The sequence below is a fragment of the Antechinus flavipes genome, chromosome 1 (assembly GCF_016432865.1).
Source record: "Antechinus flavipes isolate AdamAnt ecotype Samford, QLD, Australia chromosome 1, AdamAnt_v2, whole genome shotgun sequence".
NCBI classification, from domain to species: Eukaryota; Metazoa; Chordata; class Mammalia; order Dasyuromorphia; family Dasyuridae; genus Antechinus; species Antechinus flavipes.
This window is the reverse complement of record NC_067398.1, coordinates 363,117,768-363,138,679: the sequence shown is the minus strand read 5'-3', so window position 1 is coordinate 363,138,679 and position 20,912 is coordinate 363,117,768. Positions and strand designations below refer to the sequence as shown.

At 33.4% G+C, this 20,912-nt stretch overlaps 1 protein-coding gene across 1 annotated transcript in view; it reads right to left on the bottom strand.

The window, feature by feature from the left end:
- The window catches only part of PIAS2 (protein inhibitor of activated STAT 2), a 104,313-nt gene that overhangs the window by 67,736 nt on the left and 15,665 nt on the right, over window positions 1–20,912 (bottom strand). Inside the window, 2 exon segments of the mRNA XM_051969658.1 lie at window positions 569–653; window positions 8,022–8,496. Of these exon segments, the coding sequence (XP_051825618.1) occupies window positions 569–653; window positions 8,022–8,496 (560 nt within the window).

Sequence of the window (20,912 nt, the reverse complement as noted above, 5' to 3'; positions counted from 1 at the left end):
CATTTGTGCTATGAAAATTACTTCTATATTTGTAATCACAGGAAAGTCATGTAATGTTTGAGTAGCTCACTTTCCTCAACCTAGGTTTCTAAAAAGGCTACACTCTATGTGAGTGAATGCTATAACATATCATGATAGTTTAAAACAAACAAACAAAAAAAAATAATGATAATTTTTCAGATTTCTGTTGCTCCTTTTTTATATCCACTTAATTTTACTATTTAAAAAATCTGTTCCTACTTTAAGCATTTTTGTAATGATCCAGAATTACTTTCAAATGTGCTCCCCGTTTATTCATTAGGCACTTCTGTTAAGCTCTAAAATTTTCTCTTTTGTATTTTTATTTCTATTAAGCAGGTCACTGAAATTACTGCCATAATACAAAATCAAAGGCCTTTATTTATTGGGTTTGGGGCACAAAAAAGAAATTCTTCTGTCCACCTCCAATTATATTTACATACATATATAAACTAGTCATATGGCTAACAATAAGGGAATTTTAGTATGCTATCCCTAAAGAGAAAAGAGCCCCACACCCACTGAAATATATTTGAAACCCTCCTCTTACCTGGAAATGCATATTTCTCTTACTTGTTGAGGTGTCAATGCAAAAATAAAAAACTTCTCTTGAAATCTCTGAATACTGCTCTGAACTGGAGAGAAAAAAATACAATGAAAGATGACCTTTCAATAAAATGCTGAAATATAAAAGCCAGTAATATAGCCAGACATCTTAACACCTAGAAAATTCTTAGAATATTTATTAATGAAATACACTAATAGGTAGTCAGAATGAACGTAATGCATGACAGGAGAATAAGGGTGTAAGTTTTTAAAAAGTTATTTGCAGGAAATTTAGTATTCAATTACCCCTCAACCTAAAAGCACAGAAAAAAGTACAGAGTTACAATATTCATAATATAGACTCCTTCAAGGTGGTAATATTTCATCTCTAACTATAGTGTCATCAAATGAAAATAGCCATGTTATCATATAACAAAGCTGGCAAGAAACAAATGCTCTCATACAGAGAAATACAGAAATTCTATTCACTTTTTTGGTGCCATATAATCAATTATATTTTGCTTGAAAAAAATACAAACCAGTAGCAAGATCTGAACTATTATTTCAATGATAAAAGTGAAAGATTAGAAATGCTATAATTTTTTGATTTAACCACAGACATTAATTATTAAAGACTTAGATTCTGTTTAGGATTCCAAGAACTTCCGAAAGAAGCATTTAATTGAAGCTAATAAAAGGAGAAAAGAGCCAAACACTGCAAAAAACAAAATGTTGCTCTGCAGCTAGATGGTATAGTGGACAAAGCATTGGATCTGGGACCAGGAAGATGTGAGTTAAAATCTGGCCTGACGTTACTAGCTGTGTAATCCTGGAAAAGTTACTTAACCTCCACCTGTCTTGGTTTTCTATCAAATGTAAAACGAGTACAATAAAAACAGCTACCTCTCAAGGCAGTTGTAAGGATCAAAAGAGATAGCATTGGTGAAGTTTTTTAGCATAGTAACTGGCACACAGCAAGCACTTAGAAATGTGTCTTCCCCCTCTCTTCCCACCCTAACCATCCTGTCTCTCTCTAGTCCTACAACAGCGTCCAAGGGAAGGAAAGCTATATAGCAGAGTAGCACATGATGACTACTTCTGTAGCCAAGTCACATGAGCACAGTAAACTAGATGCCAAAAATAGGTACACTGAAACTGTGAGCCAAATCTCGCCCTACCAAATCATTCAGCCAGAAGACCTAGGCTCAAATAACATAGAAAACTAGTTGTAGGAATCCAGACAAATCTTTCGTTGCTTTGTGCCTCAGTTTTTTCATTTGCAAAATGAAGGGGTTGAATTCAATGGCCTTTAAAGTCTATTTTAGTTTCTAAACAGTGAGAAAACTGTCAAAGTAAATTTTATTTTCCCAAAGGTAATATATTCTATGTGGGAGTTAAATTCTTGAAAATTAGAATTCAGCATCATTGAAGCAAAGATATGACCAAGAAGACTTTTTTTTAATTCCAAAAATATTAACAAATTATGTCATCTGAAAATAATATAGAAGACATATGGATTCCTACAGTATATATATGTGTGTGTGTGTATATACATATATATACACACTGTATATATATAACTTAGACCAAGTTAAATCTAAGTTAGATCTAAGTTAAAAAATTAGGTGGTGTTCATTACCTTGCTCCTGTGAAATAAAATTTTTTATCTGCTCCTCTTCAAAAAAAAAGAAAAAGAAAAAGAAAGTGATTTCTTATTTATTCCTTCTACTTCAATCAATTATGAGTTGTCTCCATTTACTCTTCTGTGTATAGAAAATCTGATCAAGCTCTACCTCAACACATGTCATACATGTGCCTATCATTCCTTATCATTTATCATTTAACTTCTCAATGCTGAGGAATATCCTTAACACTATAAAGTTGCTGAATAGTTATCAACATGGTAGTTCCCAATGCCAAAGTAATCACACACACACACACAATCTACATATATATATATATGCAAAGTAATCACACACACACACAATATATATATATATATATATGGGATCTTTTATTTTGTATATGGGGATAGAGCTGGATTTGAAATTTCATCAGTATAGAAAATTCCAGAGCAAGGAAACTCCCTCCACCAAAGCAGATTGTTATTTTCCCTGCAATTTACAAGATCTATCTAAAGCACGGAGAGACTTATGTATGTAGGTGCATGTGTATACATGCATTATGTGCATGTACATACATATATACACATAAGTATGTATAGAACACATATATACATATAAGTATATATCAATGTGTGTGTCTATCAATGACCCCCACCCTACTCAATACTTTCTTCTCTTAAGGTTTTGGTATACTACTCTTTCTTGATTTTCTTCCTAAGATAACTCATTATCTTTCCCTCTAAATCCTTCACACATCTTACCTTCCTTATTACTGTAGTAATAAGTAACAATTACTTATTACTCCCAATTCTCAGACTTGCAAATTAGGCATCATCTCCAATCCTTCAATCTCATATCCAATATGTCACCCACAACCTGTCAACTTCACCTTTGCAACATCTCTCCAATATGCCCCTTCTCTTCTCTGACACTGGTGCTATTCTGGTGCAGGCCCTTGTCACCTCACACCTCACCACACACCTGCAATGAATAGCTGACTAGTGAGTAGGCTTGCCTTTAGTCTTATCTCCCTACTCTGCTTTATCTTCCATTTAGCCACCAAAATGATTTTCCTAAGGTTCCAGGACCTTCCTATCACATCTAGAATTAAATACAAAATGCTCTGTTTGGCACTGAAAGACCTTCACTACCTAACTCCTCGTACCTCTCCAGTCTTCTCATATCTAGATCCTCCCCACATTTCCAGTAACACAGACCTCCTAGCTGCTCCACAAATAGGATGTTTCATCTCTCCACTCAAGGCATTTTCTCTGGCTGCCCTCTACACTTAGAATGCTCTTTCTTCTTATCTCAGCTTACTGGCTTCAAGTCCATATTCCTATCTTTTACAGAAAGCCATTCTCCCAACTTAATTCTAGTCTTCCCTTTCTTATTTATTTCCTATTTTTATCTTGCACATAGCTTGTTTGTACATATTTGTTAGCCTCTTATATACCTCATTAGATTCTAAGGTCCTTGAAGGTAGACTTGTCTCTTGCTCCTTTTTGTATTCTCAGACCTTAGCACATTATCTGGCACACAATAAGTGAGCAATACATATAAACACATACATATGTATATAGATACAAATATAAAAGTAGCTCTAGACTAAGTTGCAGAGGAGATAGCTATGTTTTGGTAGGGGAGTTTTCTCACCCAGAAGAAATTTCAAATCCAGATCTACCTCCATACAAAAAAACATTAAATCATATATATAAATTATATGGTAACTTGACCTAAAACAAATGTTATACATAAATAAACATTCAACATATAATTAATAATATTTGGCTTCTTAGTACTAGGAAGGAATCTTGAGAAATGATAATCATGGTTAAATTTTCTTTCTAAAGAAACCCTCAGAAGTTTGAACAGATGCCTTTTTCCTTTTCAACTGTTTCCCCACAGCCAGAAACTTTAGTGAAATACTCTAATAATATCAGTACTGGAAAGAACTTAGTAAGGCAACTTTCTTCTCTCAGTTGAGAGAAAGGGAGATTATGATTCAAACTGTGGTACAGATCTCGGTCAGTTGTCTTTGCCAAATATTTCTCACTGTTACACAGCAGTGTTCAACAGAGGGGGAGGAAGGGAAAGTGACCACAGTGTAACACAAAAAGCAACAATAAAACCTAAAAACAAATTAAAAATGTCATTTCCTTATAGCAAACGTTCAAAATTATTCTATTAATCTTGGGAGCTGTGGTTAAAAATAACATAATAAAATCACAAGATCACAGATTTAGAAGTAGAACGGTCTCAGGTTACTGAATCCAATCCCTTAATTTTATACATAAGGAAATTGAGGCCAGCAAAGTGAAGTAACTTGCATAGGCTTACACAACTGGTATGAGGCTGAATTTAAAGCTCTATTTTGCATATCTATTTACTACACCATATAAATGTTTTTCTCCAGTGGTATTAACTGAAAAGTTTTTCCTCTTTACTAACAGCCACCACTTTATTCAAAGTCACAGGGAAGATTTAATAGCCTAATAATGGCTATTGTTCTGTTAGATCATTCTTTCTGTTACCATCACTGAATAAGTCTCTCTGACACATTGTTATGTTATCAGAACACGTTGCACAGGAAAGGCACAGAAACTTTCTTAAAGCCCTTAATATTCAAAACATAGTTCACATATTTACTAAGCAAGGCATTAGTCAGCATTCTGTTATGAAATAGATTACTGTATTTACAGACTGACACGAGCTATTGCCACTATAGTACAATTCATTTTACAAACCACCGAACACATTGCTATAACAAATATGATGATGTCACTCTCCTATTAAAATTTTCAAGGACTTCTACATTACAAGTCCAAATTACTTACCCTTAAGTCCCAAAAGAAGGGTTCCAACCTGTGTTTTAATCTTCTTTTAATATTACTGTCCCTTGCCTACACTACAATCTAGTCTATATCGTACTCCTCCTTACCATCTCCAAACACATCCTATAATTTCCAGCCTCCCTAGAATATTCCCTACTTTTAGAATACAATTTTCACCCATTACTCAACCTGTCTACTGTTATACTACATCAACCATCTCCTCCAAGAAAATCTATTTGTGATAGCACCTCCCCCAATAGTGTCATTTGAATTAAGTACTCATTATTCTTTGTACTTGAACTATACTGTAATTTGTATTACTGTTTATCTTATTATGAAATACTCTTTCCCAAAACCTGCCACATTCTAGGAGCAGAAACTTAATAATACTTCATGGAAGACTGAAAAATGTAATAATTATATAAAGGCATATTAAAAACCTTAAACTCACATAAGAACAGAAACAATCAAACTTCACATAAAAAAAAAAAATCAATGACTACTGTGACATAGATTTAAAAAATAAAAACCTTCCCTGAAATTCTAAAATGCTGACACCCACAACTTTTAAAGTATTTATGGGGGGGGGAGGGGGGAGGAGGAAGTATTTACAGGGAAGCTAGGTGGTGCTGCAGTGGATAGAGCAGTAGCTTGGAAGTCAGGAGGACCTGAGTTCAAATGTAATCTCAGACACTTAACACTTCCTAGCTATATGACCCTGAGGCAAGTCACTTAACTCCAATTGCCTCAGCAAAAAATAAAATAAAAAGTATTTACAATCAGTTCTGGTTCAGGTCTAATGAGGTAAGAGACAATGTTAATATAAAGTTTAAGTTACCAGCTGAAGAACTTTGAAAAATTTGTTGAAAGGAACTGAGTTGATTATTAAATTTTAAGTGCAAATAAGAAATTCAAATATTAGAAGGCAGTTCTTTGGAGAAGTATGGGACTATGGATATGGAATAATGCATTCATTGGCATGTTGGTTAGGTCTACAATCCAAGCAGTCCATATGGGAGAGAAGGCTTCAGAAGTCATTTTTATAGAGACGACTGCTGAAGTTATTAAGCTTATATATCTAAATTCTACTTCAATGGGTTCTCAAATTTTTTGTATCAATCAAAATTTAAACAAAACTTCAACAGCATTCCTGCAGTAAATCTTTTAAAATTATTTCAAGTATCTATAAAGTACTGCTTTTTAAACACTTTTATTCTGATCTAACAACACTATCAATAAGTAGGGTAGGGATTTAAAAAGAAATTTTTTTTGCTTTAAAAAACTAAACAATACTTGTAATGGAAAGGACCATTCACATCCAAAGGGAGAATTATGAGTGACTGAATGTGGATCAAAGCAAAGATTTTCATCTTTTTACTGCTGTTTGCTTGGTTTTTTTTCTTTTGTGTTTTTTTCTCTTTTGAGCTTATTTTCTTACACTCCATGACAATTATGGAAATATGTTTAGAAGAGTTGCATGTTTAACCTATATTGGATTGCTTCCTGTCTTGGGGAGGGGGAAAAGGAAAGAAGGAGAAAAATTTGAAGCACAAGGTTTTGCAAAAGTGAATATTGAAAACTATATTTGCATGTATTTGAAAAATAAAATACTACTGAAAAGTTTAAAAATAAAAAGTAAATAAAAGTGAATGCAGCTTTTGTTCCTGTTTATCTTGAAAATGCCCATTCACACAAATACATAACTATAATAGAAGAGAATAACTTAGTTAATTTTTGAAACATAAGAAAACTTAAGCAGCTCAAAAGCAAATAAATAAATTTGCAATCTGCCTTTTAAAAATAAGACAAGAGATATTTCTGTTAACCCTAAAAACTCAAAAGTTCCTCTCTGGTCAGGGCAATTTTACTGTTTTGGGATAAATACCATCTTCATTTCTGTCTACAGGGGTATATTGTTTTCTATATATAAAATGTGATCTTTTTTCCCTTCCTTTCCAGAAATTCTACTCATCTTTCAAGGTTCAACTCTAACCCTACATTTGTTATAAAGCTTTCTCCAACAAATAGCACATAGTTATTGTGTTTTACTGTTTGTGTGTACTTTTTAGCCAAGTCAGTAATATTCATGTTCATTGGAACTGAAAAGTTCTACTGGAAAATGATTTATAATAGACTATTTTAATAATTCTAGAAGGTAAAATCATATGGCCTAGATAAATTCTAAAATAATATGATCCTAAGTAATGTCATTTCATTACATAACAGTCTAACTTTGCTAACTCTCCTCTTTAAGAAAAATACCAGTTTAGCAGTAGGCATGAAGCAGCATCAACTCTTCCTCAAACTACTCTCATACACTTCTTTCATAATCATTTCTCAGTGGAAAATGAAGGGCATTCCAAGAACAAATATCTTTTCCCAGATTTTCTGTCTTGTTTCTCAGAACACTCTTAAGTGTGGATACAGTATCCCCAACCCCACCCTACCTACCAATCTACTTTATATTCTTGAGTCTTTCACCTCATAAGCACTGAAAGGCAAGAACACCAAAACTATAGTCAAAATCAATAATCATAATAATACTAGAGGAAAAAGCTTACAGACAATACTTTTCAGAAACAAAAACTACCTTATCTATCAAACACTTAGCAAGTAAATATTAAAAAACAGACCACATAATCTTAAAATCACATTCTAGATATATGTCTTCCAAATTTTTCATCTTCATAACTAAACAGCTTTCTGGGTCATGGGGGGAGAGGAGGGAAGAGGAAGAATGGAGGTGGAAGGAAAACTTAAGGTTCTGTAAAAGATTGGCAGAATATATTATACAAATAAAATTTAGGTTAGAATGTGATGGAAGCATACATAATAAAATGAACAGTCAAGCTTTAGAAAAAAAAATCTACAGGAAACTTTCATTAATTATTTGATATAAGAGTACCTAATGATTCACTTGTGCAAGAATACCTACCTATTTAATTAATTGCTGACAGCTTATTCTATTTAATTTCTGACCAAAAGAAATAACACTTACCTAAACTTGTAGGTTTGATAAGAACATCAAGAACATCATAGAAAGGAAGGCTTTTCAGCTGAACATCAGGGTGGACTGGAGGAATTGGGGGAGATGGCTGCTGCATCTCAAATGAAGGCTTAGTATCTTGGAGGAGCACTGAACCAACAGGAGAGGAAGGAGATTGAGGTGTGACCGAAGTAGAAGGCAATGAGTGGATTCCAGCAACAGTCAAGTCAGGTTCCACAGGTGAGGAGCTACTGTCCAAATTGAAAACTGAAGGTTTTATTGTGGACAAATCAGAAAGACCTTCAATTGTGCGTGGGTAACGCCGTCTATAAAGTTCTCTGATTTTTATCTGAACTGCTGGGCTACAGCCACTCTTCAATAAATGCAAAGCCCTCATCAGGAGGTCATGCTTGCGTCCACTTTTATTACGTCCAGCAAAGCCTAACAATACTTGTAGCTCAGAAACCCGAAAACTAGAAACCATATTCTAAAAAAGAAAAAAAGGAAAAAATATATAAGCCAGCAATCCCTTCTCATGAAGACAAAAATGCCACTTATAAAATACAATGTAGCCTAGTTTATCTTCTAGAACATTATTAACCAGCATTTTCACACACCCACTATATGCCAATCACTATTTTTACACTTTTAGTTACTCTAAGAAATTAAGATCCTGTAGTACTTCCAAATTCAGTTAGGTTAAACTATATTCCATAAATTTCACCATGATATAATTTTGAAGAATAGTTCTTTGAAAAATGGCAATCCATAACATATGACAATCATTCAACATACATTTATTAAGTATTTATTATAGTATAAATATGGCTTAAAGCCATATTCATAATCAAAATAAAAACAATCCATGTCTTTTAGCAGACCTATATCCTATTGAAGGAAACAACTTGTATATAGGTAAGTAAATATAAAAATATATCCTAAGGCTGAGCTGAATCTTGAAGAAAGCTAGTGATTCTGAGATAAAAATAAAGAAGGAATATAGTTACGGCATGGGAGGCAGTCTACATAGAGACATGAGATTGAATGTTATGTACAGAGAACAGTAAGTAATAACACTATGAGCCAGAGTATCTAATTAAACAAACAACAACAAAAAAGCAGACTATTATCCAGTTATGTTAGATACTAAGTTTGCTATTTATATTTGTTTACTGGCTACAAAATCTCCTTCCAATTCAAATATTTTTTCCAAAACTTCTTAATCAGTCACTAATTCTCTGCCAATGTATTACTAGGCAATGGACGTAGATTTCAGGAAGTTATGCCAGCGGCATGTAGGCTCAGTGATGACCTATGTTTGTTTCCCATAGTCTACCTTAATTTTGAAGAAATTTCTCATTAGTAACAGTTAGCTACCAAATAATTATTTAGTCTAACTATAATCAAGAGTAAGGTAGAAAGAAATGTACACACTGATGAAACCACAGGCTTTTAAAGATCTAAATTAAGTATTTTTTAAATTCTTATCAGTACCTTTTGTGGTATCAAAGAACTAGAAATAAAGTGATCCATTAATTGGGGAAAGATTAAACAAATTATGATAGATGAAATTATAGAAGTATTACTGACGGGGTTCAAGAAGTCACAAAGGTTCCAATCATCCAATAAAAAATTCACATGTTCAAGCCATCTTCTAACCAAGGGGCAAAAGCTTTTTATGATACCATAAGACAGGTTAAGTTTCCCAGTGGAATTCACAATTTACAAGAGAAAAGAAAGGACCTTTTTTATAGGAAAGAACTCAAAAGCAAGATAATAAGCTAACACTGCTAGCTGCTTTGCCTCAGAAAGTCAACTGGTCATTCAGGAATGTTTATACAAAATAATCTCTCAGGGCAACTTTTATAGCTTGGCTTCCTAATTATAAACTGTAATGATGTGCATCAATTTAAGATAGTTTTATTTGTACAAAATAATCTGGGTCAATATAAAAAATTCGACAAGCATCCACGTACAGACAAAAGGGATTTGAGAGCTTTCTTCAGTATTTGAAGAGTCGTCCCCTGGAAATTTTGACTCTTTGACCCCAGAGGGAAGAACAGGGAACAATGGGTGGAAGTTGTAAAGAGGAAATGTTAGGCTTGTCAGGAAAAGCTTCCTAACACTCTCACATAGCCAAAAGTAAAATGAGTGTCTTTAGAGGTGGCTGGTTTTCCTGATCGGATATCTTTAAGTAAAGACTAGATAACTAGTCTTAGAATTACTATAATAAGAATTTTTTCTTTCATGAATTGGATCCCTTACTCTCACAGCCTTGTATCCTCTTTCATTTCTTCAATGATAGCTAACATGGGAAGAGTTGTCAAAAGTTTAAATCATTTATGAACGCAAATTTAACTTATTACTGAAAAGATGGCATTCTTATCTGAAACAAAAGATGGTTAAACACATATACAAACTGGAGTTCTGTAAAGAAATACATCAAACAGGGACAGTTGGTGGCACAGTAATAGAACACTAGCCCTGAAGTCAGGAGGACCAGAGTTCAAAATCTGGCCTTAGACACTTAACACTTCCTAGCTGTGTGACACTGAGCAAATCACTTAACCCCAATTGCCTCAGAAAAAGACAGAAAGAAAAGCAAAAGAAATACAATTGGAAAACCAGCAGGGATTTGATAGTAAAGGGGAAAATAGTATCAGTTGTAAGCAAAAACAAAACAAATGTCCTGTTCCTTATGGGGAGGAATTAAAAGAGGAAAAAGAAGAAAATTATAATCTATAGGATGCTTTGGACTGACTCTTTAAAAATGGCTGAACCATAGCCCAGGGATGTGATGGAATACTGTTACACAGTAAGAAATGACAACAAGAGATCATTTCAGAGAAAAATTGATAGTGAGTAAAGTGAGCAGAAACAGGAAAGCATTTTATACAAGGATATACACTCCCCCTCAACCCCACTGCCAGAGTACCATACAACATTTATTAAAAGCATTTTAAAGAAGAAGAAAAACCCTCAGCAAAACCAACTGCCTCCCAAAACTCATTGCCAAAGATCCATACAACGATTAAAAAAAAATAAAGTATTTTTAAAGATAAAGAGAAACCAATCATGACACTGAAAAACTCGGAAACCATAATTTCAAAGCTGTAGTGCAATACACCAAAGCAAAATATTATGAGCATGGCTTTCTTCTCTGAGGCTATGTCTGTTCTTTGTCCTTTTTAAAAACTCACTTTAAATCTATTGTGATTATTCTTTTCATTTAAATTACTGCAGTCATGACTTATGTTTTCTTGGCTATGCTTACTTCACTCCAACCGTTTATGTAAATTCATCCTTTCTTTTATCATATTCATCACTTCTCACAACATAGTTGCATTCCATTATTCATGCACCACAACTTGTTCAGTCATTCCCCAAATGATAGTCATCTACCTTGCTTTCAATTCTTTGTTAGCACAAAAAGTACTGTTATAAATATTTTAGTAACTATGGGTATACCCTTTAGTATAAGACTAGTAGTGAAATCTCTGGTTAAAAGAGTAAGGACATTTTAGTCATTTTATTTGCATAATTCTTAAATACATCCTAAAATATATCTTATACTAATTTCCAGAACCATTAAAAGTGATGTGGGACAATGCCCATTGTCCCACAAAAACAACCCTTCCAAAATTCCACTCTCTACCAACTTCCCAGTAATGAAGTTAAACCTGCTTTGATTAAGATTTCTCCTCTTATTCGCTTAGCATTTTTTCATATGGTTCTTTTGAGTACTGTTTATTCATATTCTGTGAACACATCTATTGGAGAATTAGTTTTGGTCACATTCATAAACATGCATGCAAATTTTAATTGTTTAATTATTTTGGAAATCCAATTTTATCAAAAAATTTCATAGAAAGATTTCTACAATTCAACTGGTGCATTCTGTTTGTATAGATCTTCAATATCATGTTTCAAAGTTTCTATTTTATCTCTTGTAATTCCCTTTAAGAAAATATCTCAGCATGATCTAAATCTCTTCTACTTTTATCATAGTATCTATTATATTTAATATTACGGTCACATACCCACTTAACATTATGGACCATAGAGTAAGATGATAGTCTTTCTGTTTTCCAGTACTTTCAAGCAGTTTTAAAAAAGAAGAGAGAATACTTTCCTAAGTGATTTATGTTTTCCAGAATATAAAAAACAAATTTTACTGTTTCTGATTATTCCTTTTCCAGTCTGTTCTACTGCTCTACCTATCTTTACACCAATACCAGATGGTTCTGATAATTGCTGCTTTAAAACAGTTTGAGGTCTGGAAGTTCAATCATTTCTTCACTCTTTTTATCATGGTGGAAACAAAATTCTGAATCCTAAATAAGAGCAAATGACTAACCTCAGAATGATTAAAAAGTAGTTTAAATTTTTAATGATCCTGCAGGTGCAGGTTTAAAAACTCAAAATGAACTCACATACTTCATAGAAGCCAGAGCATAGTTTTGCTCAGTTTTACTTAGTTTCAACTGGTTTCAGGAGCTCCCTTCCTCCCTTCCTCTGGACTACTTCCAGTTCCAGGTTCTGGTTTTCCTATACTATGAAACATAGTATCATTTCCCTTGATATTTTAGATATATATATTTACAAATTTTTCTGTTATTTTATTGAAGTCTATAAAACAATGCTCTTTGAGTATGCTATACCATTAAAACTATGCTTTAACTTTGGTAGTATCATCATTTTTAATAATTTGTCATTAGCATGGACTAGTATGTTAGTAATGATAAGAGAATAATCCTCTAAGCACTTAAAAACTTTATATATTTAAGGAGATTTTTTACTTCACTTAGGTATTCTGTGTGCTTTAGCAGACTAATATCCAGATAGTTTATGTCACCATGCCATCAGCAAATAGAAATATTTTATCTTCTCTTTAACTATGTGTCTTTAATTTCTTTTCTTTTCTTTTTTTTTTTTTTTTTTGGTCTTACTGGTATTGCTGGTAAGAAAATGAAATATTGCTTTTATATTTTAGATTTTATTCTATTTTGTAAATGACTAAACTTTGTTTATGTATGAGTCAAATGTAAAAGTTGTTTCTCTGTAAATCACTTAAAAGAAAACATATCTCTATGCCACTGGCTATCCTTATAAATTGAAAAAATTTTACTTATACATGCCATTGGTTATTTCTGCAAATGGGTTAAATCAATAAGCATTCCTAGATGGAAGAAGTTGTTAGTTTACATCTTGATTTCTAACCAATAATATTAGTTTCTGACTTTGTAGCCAATCTATGGAAAAATTTTTATAATCAACTATGGAAACTTCCTGATCTTTGTTCTCCTGTACTTACCAAAACTATAAAGTATTAAGCTCCATCCAATTCACGGTCTTTTGGCTGGCTAAGGAGCTGGAAGACTTTCATTGGTGATTGCTAGAGTTACCAATAAAGTATAATGTGCTTAGAATTTTGTGCATCAGTTAAATTTAATTTCAGTTGGAACACTAGCACAACTAGAACTGTATCAATCAATGATGAGAGTAATAGACATACTTGCTTTATTCCTGCATTTAAAAGAACAATTTCTAGTACATTCTCATTATATGAGAAACATTTAGGTATTTAAAAAAAAAATCCCAAGCTCTTCTTAAGCTCAGATTAAGGGGAGAAAGGAGTAGAGGAAGGAGCAAACAGATTTTATATTGAATCAGACCACTTTTTGAACAAGGAAGGCTTATATGAGTCTTCAGTTTCAACTGCCCTTGATATCCTGGAATAACATAAAAAGAAAGGAAGGGAGGGAGGTAAAGAGGGAAGTAAGGAAGAAGGAGAAAAAGAGGAAGGAACTACAAACCAGACCAGACCTTTCTCTAGAATCTATAGATCTCCATCCCTAATATTAAGTGTGAAGTCAGAAAAATCAGCTTGGAAGAATGTAGCAAACTACAACAAAACTACCCTGAAAAGTTACTATGGTGATACTCAAGACACAAACCAGAAGAATCACCCCAAAACATCTACAAGCTGTGGAATTGAGAATTAATGTCCCATCTTATTTTGTATTGCTGTTATTGTTTCTTGCTTATAGACAAGGAAACTGAGGCAAAAAGGGTTAAATGACTTGTTCAGGTGCACAGAGCTATTAAGTGTCTGATGAATTTGAACATAAGATGAATCTTCCTTATTTTATTTTATTTTTTTTTCCATACCAGGGTAATTTTATTTTTTTACAACATTATCCTTTGCACTCATTTCTGTTCCAATTTTTTTTTCCCCTCCCTCCCTCCACCCCCTCCCCTAGATGGCAAGCAGTCCTTTATATGTTGGATATGTTGCAGTATATCCTAGATACAATATATGTTTGCAGAACCGAACAGTTCTCTTGTTGCATAGGGAGAATTGGATTCAGAAGGTATAAATAACCCGGGAAGAAAAACAAAAATGCAGATAGTTCACATTCGTTTCCCAGTGTTCTTTCTTTGGGTGTAGCTGCTTTTGTCCTCATTTATCAATTGAAACTCAGTTAGGTCTCTTTGTCAAAGAAATCCACTTCCATCAAAATATGTCCTCATACAATATCGTTGTCGAAGTGTATAATGATCTCCTGGTTCTGCTCATTTCACTTAGCATCAGTTCATGTAAGTCTTGCCAGTCCTCTCTGTATTCATCCTGCTGGTCATTTCTTACAGAACAATAATATTCCATAACATTCATATACCACAGTTTACCCAGCCATTCTCCAATTGATGGGCATCCAATGAATCTTCCTTATTGCAGGCCTAATACTCTATCCATTGTATTAACATTTGGTTGCACTGATTATGTATTAATGATCAATCAATGTAATGGTTAGCTCCTTAATTAGTTTGATTCCCTCAAGCCTTTAATTTCAGGTATCCACTGTGAAATTTAAAAATGGATATTCCACAATTAAATCTGAATTGAGAAGTATACCTAATCAGTATATCAAATCAGAATCAGACTTGATTATGGCTATTAGTAAAAATTTTGAGTTTAACACTTTGCTATTCCTTTACTCCAAATCCAAATCATAAAAACTTGAATCTGTGAGCTTCTGTTAATTACACAAGAGAAAACAGTTTACATTCTATGAGATTATCCAGAGAGAAAAAATATATATATGTGTGTGTCTACACACACACACACATACACCCTCTCCATCTGAATCCTAGCATTATAAAAATCATTATCAATCTTATCATAGAGAAGTTGAATAAGAAAAATCCCAGAAGTAATTCTTTTACATCCTGACCATCTTATGAAAAGAATGGAAAGACTAATGGGGGAAAAGGAAAGGAAAAATAGATATTATCTCATATAAGATGCACAAGTAGACTTTTTTACAAACAAGGAGGAGGACATAAGGGGGAATAACAAAATCAGGCAGAATTTCTTACTTATCACTGGAACAATTAAATGAATGCATTATGGGTTTTGGTTTGCAACTTTTCCCCTCCTGGAGGTGTTTTGTGAATTCTTTCCATTAACATTTGTTTTTTTGGAGTAGTTTTTCAATAGCATTCCTTATGTTAAAGTATTAAAGGTTTCTGACTTGTCATGTTCTTCTGGGAGACAAATAATCTTTGGGGTTTGTTTTTTGTTTTGTTTTTTTTGCTGAGGCAATTGGGGTTAAGTGACTTGCCCAGGGTCACACAGTCAGTAAGTGTTAAGTGAAACCACATTTGAACTCAAGTCTTCCTGACTTCAGGGCTAGTGCTCTCTACTGTGCCACCTAGCTGCCCCTAAAACCAATAATCTTTAATTAGAATACCTATCTTTGAAATCATTGTTTTGCTTTTTTGGAGATCATGTTTCTTGGGTTTTGCTTCTCTTCTAGGCTAGAAATTCAAATGTACAGAAAGAAGGATAATCGATTGTTCTCTCTTGTTTCTTTGGTTAGGTTTCCTATCCTGGATTCAAAATTTTCTACTCCCCCAATTATTTCTGCAATGTAGGGGCACAAATTTTGCTTTTACATTTTTTACTGCTCTTTTAAATCATTCAGGAGCATTCTGCTGTAGTTTGATACTCTCTTGGGCATCCATAATTCTCTACTTCTTCAAGTGATTTATTCTCCTTTGGCTTTGACTATTTATCAATATCTGAATTCTTTTCCCTGATCTAAAAACCATATTCAATTTCAATTTATATTCATATTAGTATCTTCCCTGCTGTTTTCTGCTTATATTTAGATTTTTTAATAGCTTTTTATTTATAAGTTATATGTATGGAAGAGAAGATCTAACACAGTTTCAATTGATCAATGATGGACAGATGAAGCTACACCCAAAGAAAGAACACTGGGAAATGGACGTAAATTGTTTGCATTTTTTCTTTTTCTTCCCGGGTTATTTCTACTTTCTAAACCCAGTTCTCCCTGTGCAACAAGAGAACTGTTCAGTTCTGCACACATATATTGTATCTAGGATTTACTGTGACATATTTAACATGTATAGGACTGCTTGCCATCTGGGCAAAGGGATGGAGGGAGGGGAAAAATCGGAACAGAAGTGAGTGCAAGGGATAATGTTGTAAAAAATTATCCTGGCATGGGTTCTGTCAATAAAAAGTTATTTTTTAAAAAATCCACAAGAAAAAACAAAAACAAAACAAAACAAAAAAAGTTATATGTATGGGTAATTTTACAGCATTGACAACTGCCAAACCTTTTGTTCCATTTTTTCCCCTCCTTCCTCCCACTCCCTACCCTAGATGGCAGGATGACCAGTAGATGTTAAATATATTGAAGTATAAATTAGATACACAATAAGTATACATGACCAAACCGTTATTTTGCTGTACAAAAAAGAATCGGACTTTGAAATAGTGTACAATTAGCCTGTGCAGGAAATCCAAAATGCAGGCAGGAAAAAATATAGGGACTGGGAATTCAATGTAATGGTTCTTAGGCATCTCCCAGAGTTCTTTTGCTGGGTGTAGCTAGTTCGGTTCATTACTGCTCCACTGAAACTTATTTGGTTCATCTCATTGCTGAGGATGGCCAGATCCATCAGAATTGATCATCATATAGTATTGTTGTTGAAGTATATAATGATCTCCTGGCCCTGCTCGTTTCACTCAGCATCAGTTCGTGTAAGTCTCTCCAGGCCTTTCTGAAATCATCCTGTTGGTCATTTTTTTACCAAACAATAATATTCATATACCACAATTTATTCAGCCATTCTCCAAAAAATCTACTCAGTTTCCAGTTTCTGGCTATTACATATATTCAAGATTTCTTCTTCCTGAGACTTCTTTCGATGGAGAAATTTCCTTTTAGCATTCCTCAGAAAATGTATGTATTTTTCCAAATCCCATGAAAAATCAATTGAGAAATGAAAAAAAAAAAAGAAAAAGTGTTGTGATTTCCATACAGGAATTAAAAGTTTAGAATCAACAAAGACTTTACTGGTTCAAAAGAATCCATTGATATCAAATGAAAAGCAAAAGCAGGAAATGATAACACTCAAATGTTAAGTTGACATTTCCATGAGAGAATGTCCTCAAAAGAACAGAGAAAGAAGTCACAATCTAATCAGTCAGGCTGAGTTAGAACTACTGCCATTATACAAATGTATAAATTATACATTTATGTTCAAGGCTTTGTCAGTTGTTAAGGAAGTTATTCTTGCAAAAACTTTTTGGGCATGGAATTATAGGCCTTATACAAATCCTAAAAGTATTGTTTCAAGAAATAAGTTTTAGAAGGAAAATGAAGTCTAAACTCAATCAATATATTTATCAATTAGAAACTGCAATTATTTATACAGAAAAATTTCTAAACTGTTAGAGAATAACACTATTACAGAAAAAAAGTTTTACCATTTACTACATTCATCTTTAAAAACAAGTGTATTAAATGTTGTGAAAAATATAAAATAACCATTATTTGGGGAATTCCAATTCTTAATTCCCAAATCCTAAAGGATATTTGTCAGGAATTCAGAAACATTAATGTCAATCTTTTTTTCTTACACTCCCTTTATTATTCATTTTCTGACTCTTTTCTTCTTGATGATGTTTGTTTCAGGAAAAACAAAAAAAGAAAAACTCTCCTTCCTTTATTGCACAAATCACAACTCATCATTCAGTCACTCATCAGTCAGTCTCTGCCTCAGTGACATCTAGGGAACAGAACTAACCACTGCTATATGTCAAGTTTTTCCCATCCCAATCCATTCTTTTTTAAAGACCCAGTAGTACCACATATATACAGTTGCATCCTATCCCATCTCTCTGTTCTCAATTCTTTGGCTGATATAATTTTCAAAAAAGCTACCATGCTTGTAATGCTAAGCAAGAGTAAGGATGTGTCTTTTGGCTTTCTGTGGCTGGGAGTGAGGGGCATGGCTAAGTTCTGCCACAAACCTATTAGCTGATTTGTAGCTCTATCCAAATATGACAATAGTAAGAGAACCTTTTAATGATTAGGCTGTTAGCTCTCTGACTTGTTACCTTAAGGATGCTAAGGTAGTTGAAACTACTTTATATCTTTTACATAATTCCTATTTTGGAGGGGTTGGGAGGTAAAGGGAAAAGGAATAAACATTTATATATCACTTATCATTTGCCAGGAAATATTCTAAATACTTTACACATATTATCACATTTGATTTTCACACCCCTTAAGAGGTAGATGCTATTATTTTGCAGTTGAGAAAATTGAGATGAATTTAAGTGATTTGCCAAGAGTTCTACAACTAGTGTATGTCTAAAATGGGATCTGAACTTGGGTTTTCTTGATTCCAGACCCAGGGTTCTATCCACTGTGTCCTCTAGTTTCCTGAGGTAGCTTTAGTCCTCTCTTTTGTTGATCCTGGGACCTGGAATTCTCAAACAAGACCACTTTGAAAGTAAAATGCATTCTGTATCCACTTAAAAAAAAAAAAAAAAAGGAGAGGTATACTAATGTACAGTTCATAGAACAGTGAAGTGATTTAATTTATTTGAGAATATAATATTCCACTCCTCAGCATACAAGGCTCCAAATGCACTAAAATATTTATAGTACCTGTTTTGATATTAGTAACAAATTGGAAAAGAAAAAAAGATTCCTATTGATAAGGAAATAGCTATGTAAGTTTTCATAACTTAATGTAGGTGAAATGAACAGAACTAGGAGATCATTGTACATAGTAACAACAAAATTATATGATGATCAATTTTGATGGACATGGCTCTTTTTAACACTGAGATGATTCAGGCCGGTTCCAATGATCTTTTGATAATGAGAGTCATCTACACCCACAGAGAGGACTGTGGGAACTGAGGGTAAATCATAACACAGCCTTTTCACTGTTATTTTATGGTTTGCTTGAATTTTCTTTTTTCTTTACTTTTTGACCTGATTTTTCTTGTGCAGCAAGATAATTGTATAAATATGTCTGCCTATATTGGATTTAAGATATATTTTTACCATGTTTAATATATATTGATTACATGCTATCTATGGGAGGGGATGGGGGAAAGGAAGGAAAAACTGGAACACAAGGTGTTTCAAGGGTCAATGTTGAAAAATTATCCTTGCATATGTCTTGAAAATAAAAACTTCAATAAAAAAGGGAAAAAATATTCCCAGCTTTAGAAAACAATGAACATAAATAAATAGAAGCATGGGAAGATTTACAGGAACTGACTGACACAAAGTGGAAAAAAAAAATCCAATCAAAATACAGAATCAATGAATGAAAAATATGGGTTAAGGTATGGGAATGTTCATAAATTGGGGAATGGCTGAATAAATGTGGTATATGAATGTATTACTGTGACCTAAAATGACAAAAGGCATGGAATTAGAAAAAAATTGAAGAATCAATATAAAACACTGTGAAATTAAGTGAAAAGAAGCAAGAGAATAAAGAAAAACTTTATAAAATTTAAGAGCTATTAGTTTGGATCAGAGGACTGAAAATTTGTATCCTTTTGTAGTCATTTCCCAGGCAGCTGCAGCTAGATGACACAACAGATAGATCACGAGAGACCTAGAATCAGTGAAAACTGGGTTCAAACCTGTCCTCAGACATTTCCTGGCCAAAGACTCCGGGTCAAGTCACTCAACCTCTATTTACCTCAGTTTTCTCTTTTGGAAAATGGGAATTATAGCAGAACATATCTCCTAGGGTAGTTGTGAAGATTAAATGAAATAATTGTAAAGTGCTTTACATAGTGTAAAAATATTTACTAAGTAAATATTAGCTACCATTTTTGTTGTTGCTAATGCAGTGGACAATCACAACTCCTCAAGATTAATGAACGCTCATTCTACCTGCCTTCTAAGGTAGAGATAATGAGTAGTGCAGAGTCAGATATTTTCATACATGGGTAAATTTGTCAATTTATTTTACATTACTAGGTTTATTGATTTCAAAGATTTTGTGGTGTTTTTTTAATGGGAGCAATTCAGGAAAAGAAAAAATTGATAATAAAAATGTAGAAAAGGAGGATCCCTGAAATATTTTTAACGTATAGAAAACACAAGGAACTTCAAGAAACAGATAATCAAGATGGTTTTTAAATGTACTAAATTTGATCTAATTTTCAAAAAAAGTAAATTCTATATAATACATTTTAAAGTAAAGATACATATTCAAAATTTCCACTGCAAATGTGATGGAACAGTCTCAGGGTCTTTAGGGTATAACAGCAAACCAGATGGCAAAATGTTTTAACATCATTCTACTGATAAAATATCAGTTTCTCATGTTCAACTATTTGACACAACTAAAGACTTTGGTGGCAAAACCTTTTCTCTCTAAGCCTTCCTTAACTGGGTGGTAGCTGTAGCTCCTGTAGGAGCAGCTGCCAGGCCCTATCTCCATTTCTCCATCACTTTGCAGTTCAAAGTACCAGATTGTCTCTTAGGGAAATGGTAGCTAAGGTAGTGAGGGTAGTTTGATTTGCTTGGCATATGCTGCCTCTCA